The sequence below is a fragment of the Clupea harengus genome, chromosome 1 (assembly GCF_900700415.2).
Source record: "Clupea harengus chromosome 1, Ch_v2.0.2, whole genome shotgun sequence".
Lineage (NCBI taxonomy): Eukaryota > Metazoa > Chordata > Actinopteri > Clupeiformes > Clupeidae > Clupea > Clupea harengus.
In genome coordinates, this window is record NC_045152.1 from 26,650,032 (window position 1) to 26,660,851 (window position 10,820).

Consider the following 10,820-nt stretch of genomic DNA (forward strand, 5'->3'; position numbering starts at 1 on the left):
ACATACTTCCCCACTCCAAGTGGTTTTGACAGACAAGTATAAGATGTTAGGATGTGTGCACACAGGATGCACTGAGGCATGCAAGCTGCTACTGTTACTGCTGTCACTCAGTAAATCACTCCTTGGAGGGGAGAGGGAATGATAGAAAAGTATTTGTGTATTTGCTGGTTTGTGTGTGTGTGTGTGTGTTTGTGTGTGTGTGTGTGTGTGTGTGTGTGTGTGTGTCTGCGCGTGTGTGTGTTTGCTTTTAAGTGAGGCTGAGAGTGACAAGGCCAGCATGCGGCACCAGTGGCAAACATACGCGCACACACTCCTACAGACTGGGGGAGGGAGGGGGTAGTCTATGGGGGAAGAACAGTCACTGGGGACGACTCACACGGAGATTGAGTTACCCCAGAATTAGATAAGGTCTGTGGGAAACAGTCCCTTCTGGACACACACACACGGTTGCACACGTGTATGCACACCCACACACAAACACTCACTTATTAGACACAAGGAAGCCCGGGGGAAGACAAGGGAAGGTAGTCGGCACATGCCAAGATTACTACTCACCCCAAGCAACTGTCTCCATAATAATACTACAACCCCTGTATTTACAGTATGGCCTTCTCTTCATTTCTATTAGTACTGTACCAAAAGGTCTGATAGAAATAGATTTTGCACTACAGAAAGTCCAAAGGACATTAATATAGTAAAGAGAAGAGGGTGCAACAAATACAACAGTAGGCCTATTAGACAAAAATGAATGATCTTTCTACGTTATGAGGAAGGAGTGACATGGGGCTTGGGCTTTTGAGGAGTAAGCAGTTGGAACACTGCAGACATGCTGAAGAGCAGTCAGGGGATTCTTACATTTTTTCCACAGATTTTGGCATTTCCTCGGCCCATAATTGCTCAGGCAGTTGGAAAGTGTGGAAAAACAGGTATGGGCTGCATGAGCTCCAACACCTAGGGCTTAAACAGGGCTCAGACGAAACAGCTTGTGTTTTTGCTGGTTTCAGCTTTGTGTCCCTATAACCTAAACCTGGGGTTCTCAGTCCTGAGCCTGGGGCTCCATACGTTTAATATCTTCTATCTGTCTCTGCTTGCCGACAGACTAACTGTCTATACTTATATGGACTTGTGAATGGCATTGTCAGAATATCAGAACTCACTTGACTTTATACTCAAGAGTGTTCTAATTACACTTTAATCAGGTGTGTTTGGAGCAGGGAAAGACTATAGACGCCAGCAGAGTGTCCTCAAAAACAGGACTTCTCCCTGGTCTGGAGAAATATAAGACCTAAATTCAATGCTGAACTGTGATGGATGAAGTAAACATTACACTTTCCAACAAAGGCATGTTGCCATAGTGTGTCTGATATTGCCAGGAGATATACGCTAAGGGCACATTTAGAACATGACATAAACGAATTGACAAGACCAACAAGTGGCCCACTCTGCCTTCAGAACAGTCGTCTGTTGAAGTCATTTGTTAGCAGAAAGCTCAGCTGTCATCGTCAGCCTCCCCAAGACACTTCCCACTGCCAACAGATCGATGGGACATGCAGGTGTGGAGGCTGTGAGAATTTAAATAAACAATGTCACTCGGAGTGGTCTATGTATTTCATTGGTTGTTCTGATTCTCACAGCCTATACGGGACCCGCGCCGCCCCTTTGAGCATACGTTGTAAGTGATTCCGTGGGAACCCAACTTAACGCCAGACTGCAGACCACTGTTGAGCAGCGGCACAAACAGCGACAGAGGAGCTTACGATCTTGCCAGGACTTACTTGAAGTTTGCGGACTTGCAAGACAACATGAAGAGAGCTCAAGACCTTAGCTCATCCGATAGCGAACTAGATGACAGTACTGAAGTGGAAAAGGAGAGCACTGAGGAGAATGAGTATGCAAGGTTTTTTTTATTATTTGACAGTCACGAAACTTAGCAAAAATTCAGACTACTGAAGAATAACCCGTGGGTCATATAAAAGCCTACATCATTAGGCAAAATAGGTAGCCCAAAATGTCATAATATCCACCACTAACCGAACTCTGTTTTTTATTTGTTTGTTTGTATGTTTGATTGTTTGTTTTTCAGGAATGTCTGCTTCTCAAGTGATACACGACCCGTAACGTCTCAAGGAGGAAGCGCGAGGAAGCGCCGTAGAGGGGTGCGTCGTGTTATATCATCGGCAAATATGTCATGTTCAGATGATGGAAAACTACATCACATTTTAATGTAGGCCTAATCTAGTTTTTTCTTGTTAAATCATTTAATTATTCTTTACAGATAGTTGAAAAACGACGCCGTGACCGTATTAACAGCAGCTTGTCAGAACTGCGTAGACTTGTGCCAAGCGCTCTTGAGAAACAGGTGAGTTCGGTGGAGAGGGAGAAGAAGATAACCTTTGCCTAAATATCACTTGCAACTGGCCACATTGTATTTTAAGGCTGACAGTTATCTTGAATGTTCACAGGGCTCTGCAAAACTAGAGAAAGCTGAAATCTTACAAATGACTGTGGATCACCTCAAGCTCCTCCACGCAGCTGGGGGGAAAGGTGGGCTATTTTTGTCACAGTGATAATATCAGTCATGAACAAGGCAATTCGTTTGTGGTCCCAAATTTTAAGTATTTCTGATTATTTCAGCGTAGATTTAGAGAGCTCTTTTTATTTGAAGTAGTCTAACATGCAAATACTTGATGATAGATTTAACAGTGACATGTCTACTCCTCACAGGTTACTTCGAGGCCCATTCAGTGGCCATGGATTACAGGAACCTGGGCTTCCGTGAATGCTTGGCAGAGGCAGCTCGTTACCTGAGCATGATTGAAGGTCTCAACACCTCAGACCCTCTGCAAGTCCGCCTTGTGTCTCATCTCAGCAGCTATGCCTCCCAGAGAGAAGTGCACTCTGGACTCGGGCACACAACATGGGCCCCTGGTTTCAGGAACCCCATGCCTGCTCATCTTCCCCATCAGCCCCTCCACTTGCCTCTGAAGCAAACCCGACAGAGTGTTTCTCCAGCAGGGTTACAGAGCTCCGGCAGCTCCCCTTCTTCCTCCCCTGCACATCTTTCTCTCTCGTCCCGACTGAGCAGCTCGTCACTCTCAAAGTCTGGCCCCTCACAGGTACCCCCCAGCAGATCTGGCCATAACCTCCTCACCTGTACGACCGCTAAACTTCCACCTCCATTCCTGTCCTCCCTCTCCCCACTTTCTGCCTTTCCACTCAGCCTGGGTGCCTTCCCCTTGCTCCCCCCCAGCATGAGCCCAGCTGCAGCAGGGACAGCTGCAGTGAGGAGGCCCTACAGGCCGTGGGGAACAGAGGTAGGGGCTTTCTGACCACAAACACCTCCACTTCCTCTTGGGTCTTTATGAACTCGCTTCAACCTCACAGAGATGCCGGGCCCACCTGAAGCCCCCACGTTGGATGAGATGTTGGTCAACAGCTGAGCTGGACCATTGTATAATGAGAACTCCTACTAATCTTTTCAGCTAGAAACAACAAAAAGTGTATTGGATGAGAATTGTGGACTGCACCTTTAAGGACAAGGCTGGGCAACATGTTTTTCATGTCTTCGCTGAAGGTGGTGCCACTTTATATAGCAGACCAGTCGTTAGCATAAAAAGTAAATTTGGCTTATGTTCTCTCACTTGATTCCAGTTAGTGTCCTTCAGGTTTTTAAAATAAGTTCTATGTGCCTGATCAATGTCCATTCTTTACATGACAATGTCATAATAATCTGAAGTTTGATGGTTAATGCGAAGGTTTGACATCCAGTAAGCTGCACAATTGGAACACTTTCCTCTGGACTTCATGTTCTGCCTCTATCAGGCCTGGAAATTGTTGGAGTTAGTAAATAGATATGCTAGATTTGTTATCATTTTATTTTATTTTATATCTAATTCTGTATGCTGTCACTGAAAAAGAAAATGCATGATTTATATGAAATTAATGTTATTGTTGTTGTTCACTTCTGGGTTAACCACTCCACTGCATAATGACAAACTTTTGCTCCTCAAATATTTCTGAATAAAGTCAATTTCAGTATAAAGCATATCTCCATTCTGTGATCAAATTTGCATTCAACCAAAAAAAATACAAAATGGATGCAAATAAATGCACATAAATTAGTGTTTGACAGAACTATTTAAAGAAGACTGACAACATCCACCACAGCTATTGCAAGTTCTGACCCAGTCTCATGGGCTTGCTATTCAGTATGTCTGATCACACGACCTCTGTGAACAGCACAGGAAATGGTTGAGGAAATACTTAACAAAGGTTCTCTGACCCCTTTATTTATTGTGTCATTGGTGGAGAGAGGGAGGGAGTGCACTTTCTTAGTCTGTATCTTAATTATCTTTTCATTTTGTACATTTTATAATAATCAATATGCCTTGTTACATTTTCTTCTAACTAAAGCATGTCTCCAGTAAACTAAATACTTTCATAGCAGGTGAAGAAGCTAGAAATGATTGTTCTGCCACCTACTGGCGAGAGAACATATGACAGTGTGGAAGTAAAAGCATTGCCTTCTCAAAAATATTTGTGGTCAACACTGAACTGCTGGAAATTTGAAAGTAAAAGACTTAACCAACAGTAACTTTCATAATTCAACACAAATAATAAGAATAATTAAGAACACATTTTAAACACTTCTGGTGCATACTACATTAATGTACCATTTGTGACCACATGAAGGCAAGGGAGATGGCACATTCTTTAGAGGTCATAGGGTATCCTGAAGATGTTTTTACCAGGCTACCAAAAGTGCTTCACATGGGGGACTAATTTCACCATATCATTCAGTACATAACTTAAATCCCATTCAAACACCTATAGGAATCCTAGGCACACACAAACCTTTACATGGGCAACATGGCAGTTTTATTTAGACATTTCATAGACTGATGGAGAGGGAGAGAGAGAGGACTAGGGAGACAGTAAGATGAGTAATAAAAACAGTACTCATGTGTTTCTTTTTATTCTATGAAATCAAGCAAAGTCATTCATTCTGTTAAAGTGGGATGCTTGGATATTTGACTTGAATGGGTAATACTGAGATACTGAAATACTGTCAAGGTTGTGTTATTTAACTTGTGGCATGTGCTTGTGTGTGTTTTGTATGTGAATGTGTGACTATGTGTGATTTTGTGTATGACTATGTGCATATTTAAATGAGTGTGTATGAGTGTGTGTTACGGATGCTGTGGCAGGAGAATTGTGAGCTAGGTCTCACGCTGTCAGCTCCTCTCTCAACTCTTTGTTCCGGCGAACCACAGCTGCATGTTTCTCCTGAATAATGTGGACAGATGACACACACACACACACACACACACACACACACACACACACACACACACACACACACACACACACACACAATCAGTGTCAGGATGATGATAATATTTTTGTATAATGCTGATCTAAAAACTGACAAATTCAATTTCAATACAATACAACTGACACCAGAGCTGTGGTCAAATTATCTATATATGATCAAATGCTCTTTTTAATAGTAGTTTATGCTGTAATTAGATTTAACCAATGCTTTAATTTGTGGTGTCTTAGCATAATGCCACTAGACAATTTAACTGTAATACTGATAAAAGATATTTCATTCACTGATACAAATATTTCAAAAATAAATCATTTACCACTCCAACATTAATACTGTTGACTGGGTACTACTGACACCAAAGCTCACAGAATTCACATCCCCACCAGACTGTTTTCTAATGTTGACATTGAAATTCTTGACTTCTTGATTCTAGAGCTACCCTGAGCAGTTTTTCTACTGTGCCAAAGAGAAATCTACTGCCAAAGCTGCATTTTTTAATCTGTGAATTACGTGTGCTGTTTTCACTGTGGGATACGTTATAAACATTAAGTGTTTAAAAACAATAAAGATAACAAGCAATGAATAAACACAATGAATGGAGGTGACACATTGCCCTAGTGGTGTAAATAATCCTTTCAAATTCCTACAATATACTGAATGTGACGAAATTTCAAGATAAACAACTGGGGTACTTAATTATAGTATACTTTTTAATCAGTAAGAAGCCTCCTGCCTTAACAAATACTATTTTGTGTAATGCATTCACTTTAATCCAAATTCAGGTTCAAATTCATGTGAAATCATTTTGGTTATGTGATATTCTTGCTTGACATTGACATAACACAATTATCACTATCTTCAATTGCTATGGAAAATCTCCATATTGTTCGGGGGTTAGCACTCTTACCAATGAACTAATAGCATAATAAGTTATCATATGTCAAACTATCATACTATACTGATCCTGGCTGTCAGATTAACTTTTAAATTATGGCTGTTAGGGCTAAGGTTAGATAAACTCTTACCAACACCAACTGAGAGGAGAGCAACAAACCCCTTTCTCTAGAAATTCCTTGAATGCAGCCTAGATTTCAATGGATCTATCTTTGTCATGTACATTAAGATGAATCCAAGTAACCACATGACATCTGAGTTTGTTTTCAAATTAGAGCTCTTCCTTTTGAATCACCCCTCACTGTTTGACCCGTGCTCCACTCAGAAGCTCTCTTCCTCTCACCTTCTCCTGCAGGCGCTCCAGGAGAGCAGCAAGGTGGGCCTCGCGATTCTCCTTGATCTGTTCCATCTTCAGCGTCAGCTTCTCCTCAGCCATCTTGCTGAAGTTGCTGTTGTCCTCCATGGCCTTCAGCAGGACATCGCGCTCGTGGTCACGTTTCTCTGCCAGGGCCTTCAGCACCTGAGCCTCCTGAGACTGTGTTACACAAGGTTTTTTTTAAGACAGTGTGTATATGTGGTATAAGTATAAGTGGCAGTCAGTAAGTAGAAAAGCCATTCTATAGAATAGAATTTGGGCAATGATAAAAAGAGTCCAGAATATATACACAGGGGTGATGTTGGATGTCGATCAGAAGATGTGAGATGCAGTGTCTGTCAGATCAGCATGGCTGATGGCTGTGATAACTGTCAAACTGTCTTTTATTGTGTAGTTCATGTACCTGTGGAGTTCAGAAAAGGAATGCTTGATCCTACCACTGTGACAGGTATGTCAACACATTCCTTAATTTCAAATTAATTCTAAATTTAGGATGTGTGGTTTATGTCACACATAGACATTTAGACATAGAGTTTACTCAGTCATGTCATCTTTCACCTCAACTCTAATGTTATGCACTCACTCTTCTTCGATCTTCAGCAGCTTCCAACTTCTTCTGAATGTCCTCCAGGGACATCTCCCTCTTCTTGGGAAGAGAACCGACGTTGTGGGCTGAGTCAGATGTCGGGGAGGGGGGCTTGAGGATAACCTCGAAGGCTTGGCCAGAGGCACGCTTACTGATGGGCTTGACCTCCATATCTAAGGCAAAAAAAAAAGCCACCCAAACAAACGAGGTATTAGATCCGTTGTATTACAGTAATTCTATCTGGGAGGCATTTTTAAGACACTTTGCGTAGCACTGCAAATTACCCTGCCAAACATTTCCCTGAAGAATGTTTTTAGAGTAATCGATATTGGTCAGTGAAGAACCCGCTGGATATTGTCATTATACTCAGAAGAAGTAGTCTATGAATACATTAATAAATGGTCTTCCAATATTGCTAACCAAACATAAGGATGAGTCACGTCTCCTTGTGCATGTACTACAAACATCTGCAAAGAAAGTGGTTCATTTTTGGGGACAGCCAGTAGATTTCCAATGGCAAAACGCTGTAAAAATACCTGTAGATCTTACCTTCAAACTCAAAGACTAGATTGTTGCGAACCTCTGGATAGAAGCAGGAGCAGATGAGAGAGAAGACAGAAAGCTCCTTCATCTTCTCTTTGTAAGCTGTAAAAAACAGAGGTTTTGGTTGTGAACTTTTAGTTTTTAGTCCAATATTCTCACATCAAAGGTAGCTAGGGAGCATCCCTTTCATAGGGGTTGTCTTTCATTTATTTACCAAATATGAGACCAGTCACTCAGATAATTTTACATTTTGTAGGGATCTTTAAGCTTCAGACATACCTTGCATTATCATAGTAAAAAAGTGGTATCACACCACTTAGCCACAGGAGTGGTTTTTAGGTTTATCACTCCTTAAATACTCCGCTTGTAAACACAATCCCATAACTGAATCGTACAGAGAAGTTGCCGCGACAACCAGGCCTCAGCTGGTGGCCGGCAGGTTGTCAATAGTGATTAGCCAGCCACTGCAAAGGCCACCATGTGGAACTTCCCTTTGCTGCAGGGCTGGCCAGGCTCCCATTGTGTGTTCTGTAACGTGCGACACCCATGCAACAGAGTCCAGCAGGGCATGGCATGCGGCGCAGCAGACAGCCAGCTCTCTCAGCGCAGCCGACCAGAACAGTGCATTCCAGGACTGGGGTGCTACACCTGACAACCTGCACACTCACCCCTGTCTGTCTGTACAAACACTGACTGTCACACACAGATATATTTGTCATCTAAGGGACGATATCAACATCAGAACCTTCTTTTATTCAAAATGAAGTGTGACAATTATGTCACTGTTGACAACGACAATTATGAGGATGTTGCTTCAAACATAGCCTGTTGTATACATAAAACACACCAGACCAAAGTCATATGACTGGCCTACCTCCCCATAAGACAGATTATGACCTCAGGAAAATACAAATATAAACAAGAATGCCATTGACATTTTCTGCAAAAAAATAAGGTTTTAATAATTAACAAATAGAACTATATTATTACATATTTGGAAATTGCACTAAAGAACCGAATCCAAATCTCTCTTCACTGGCTTTATTTGATATTTCTGTATACTTTCTCTTTTTTCACTGGCCAATTGGGATTGGCAAGTTATTGATGTGATTGTATACACCCAATATAGGATTAAATATATGGATGGCTATATCATTTAAGACTACAATTGGGAGAGAATGGTGGTGACACGTAAGTGAATTGGAGAAAATATTAGGGTAGAGACATCATGACAATGAAGTAGGCTAGCCCACGTCGGCGAACATTCATAATTTAAGTCAAGCAATCATTAATGTAACTTTACAACGATGAAAATGCATAAAAATGCCCAAATAGTCTACGAAATGTGATGCCATGATAGTAGTCACGACAATGTAAGGAAACCGACTGTTTACATGAAATAACGAGACGCTCCGTTTCTTGGGTGGGGTCTGTCTGCATTCTACTGTGAACACAGGCGTTGGATAGATGCAGGTGCAGCATCGTAAATGCTCCACCATCTAGGCCTATATCAGAGTAAAAAAATATTCTTTCTTACAGTATTAAGACATTTTCTTGCTAAATCCTGAATTAATGATGCATCTTTATGTTAGCCTATGACAGCCTGATCCATTATTTTTAAATAATATAACAACGATACAGCGTGATTTCCCTTCAAATTAAACAAATTCGCAAAATTATATTCTCCGAGCCTACATATTTATCTTGTTCTCCTGAGATATAGGCATATAGCCCAATGACTTGTGATTATTTGGCATCATACATAGCGGTCTGTTACCTACCGACAGACGCAAATGTCAATCATATATCGCCGACAAAAAAACGCTCTCAGAAAATGAAGAAAATTGTTCATCTTACCGGTTACTGTTTTGGCCATGGCTGTTGTTACTGTTATTTAACAATTCCAACAAACGTTACAGAGCTTTCCCGTGGCGTGGAGGATGCTTAAGGCACTGAATCAGCAGATGACAATGCGTGCAGACTGGAGGTAGAGCCGGGTAAAGACAAGGATGGGAGCGGTTGGGTTAATGACTATGTCCGCGCAAAAGCAGATTGGCTACCGTGACGGCGTCTTGACGCGTATCTCTTCAAGGCTACAAGACGTTTATCCAAAAAACTCAATAGATTCGCGCTGTTCATTCATTAACTTGCAACAAATGAATACTGTACAATAGTGTTCCGCTGAATTGCTAAAATAAAACAAATGTCCATAATGTAAGCGTGGTCTACAATAATATAACAATTGCCAACCCATTGCTTAGAACAAGAACAGACTCAAGAGAATGATTATAGGCAGTTTTGTCAGTTTGAGAACACATACGCAATTTGTAATGGGTGATCTTTATTGCTGCTAAAATACTCTTCATAACATACAGCAATAGGCATACATTTACTGACGTCACTCTTCATGTTATAGTTATGCCCACCCAGCATTGCACATAGGTTCAAATTAATGCATAATTCATTCAAATACTGGGAAAGCACTGCATTACATTATCAACGGAAGAACACGGTCAACTTTCTCTGGCAGCATTCAATGATGTACTGTTTGCAGTGTAATTTTCTTGCATGGAAAACAATGACATTCGTATGTAACCCATGTAACCATAATATAAGCAGAGTAATAAACATGTGTAAGCCAAAAATAATTTCTTTGTATGTTATAAAAACATGAAAATAAAGCAACATAGGTGATTTAGGTAGAATTAAGGCCTGGAAAGCACCTTAAATCTGATAGGTGAAAATTCACCCTTGTTACCTCAGGACTCCAGAGTTGCATATAAGTATATTTATTAGACAAACAACAATTGCAATCGGGCTCACTTCCAGCACAAGGCTGAAAGTGAAGCCCTGATAAACACATCGCACAAGGTTTACATAGACAGAAATTTAGTTTTCAGCAGGGATAACCACGTGGTGGATCTCTGATGTCCGAGGCTCCCTATATTGCAAGGATGGCAGTTTTGCACAAGGTCGGAAGAAGCTTATCACTTCTGGTTTAAACATGCTCTTGTACAAATGCAGACTAAGTGGCACCTAATAATCTAAGTTACACACACGCAGAAACACAGAAGCGCCATGTTCCTGCT

At 41.2% G+C, this 10,820-nt stretch overlaps 2 protein-coding genes across 2 annotated transcripts; one reads left to right on the top strand and one right to left on the bottom strand.

Annotated features, from left to right (window-relative positions):
- The first annotated feature begins 1,516 nt into the window (after positions 1–1,516).
- Positions 1,517–4,038, top strand: LOC105899302 (hairy/enhancer-of-split related with YRPW motif protein 1-like). The gene is made up of 5 exons (XM_012826466.3): positions 1,517–1,888; positions 2,084–2,156; positions 2,276–2,359; positions 2,463–2,544; positions 2,725–4,038. The coding sequence occupies exons 1-5, from the start codon at positions 1,803–1,805 to the stop codon at positions 3,327–3,329; spliced, it is 930 nt and encodes a 309-aa protein (XP_012681920.1). The 5' UTR covers positions 1,517–1,802; the 3' UTR covers positions 3,330–4,038.
- An 817-nt stretch (positions 4,039–4,855) lies between these two features.
- stmn2a (stathmin 2a) lies at positions 4,856–9,727 on the bottom strand. Its single transcript, XM_012826464.3, has 5 exons — positions 9,589–9,727; positions 7,738–7,833; positions 7,186–7,361; positions 6,570–6,761; positions 4,856–5,286 (listed from the first exon to the last, which is right to left on the bottom strand). The coding sequence occupies exons 1-5, from the start codon at positions 9,605–9,607 to the stop codon at positions 5,227–5,229; spliced, it is 543 nt and encodes a 180-aa protein (XP_012681918.1). The 5' UTR covers positions 9,608–9,727; the 3' UTR covers positions 4,856–5,226.
- Between the last annotated feature and the right edge of the window lie 1,093 nt (positions 9,728–10,820).

Bases quoted from the DNA above. Each gene is read 5' to 3' on its own strand.
- stmn2a (XM_012826464.3), bottom strand. The intron at 7,362-7,737 runs GTAAGATCTACA...TTTTTGCCTTAG, and splicing joins TCTAGTCTTTGAGTTTGAAG to ATATGGAGGTCAAGCCCATC. The intron at 6,762-7,185 runs GTGAGTGCATAA...TGTGTAACACAG, and splicing joins CTGCTGAAGATCGAAGAAGA to TCTCAGGAGGCTCAGGTGCT.
- LOC105899302 (XM_012826466.3), top strand. From the start codon at position 1,803: ATGAAGAGAGCTCAAGACCTTAGCTCATCCGATAGCGAACTAGATGAC. The intron at 2,157-2,275 runs GTGCGTCGTGTT...TATTCTTTACAG, and splicing joins CGAGGAAGCGCCGTAGAGGG to ATAGTTGAAAAACGACGCCG. The intron at 2,545-2,724 runs GTGGGCTATTTT...TACTCCTCACAG, and splicing joins CCACGCAGCTGGGGGGAAAG to GTTACTTCGAGGCCCATTCA.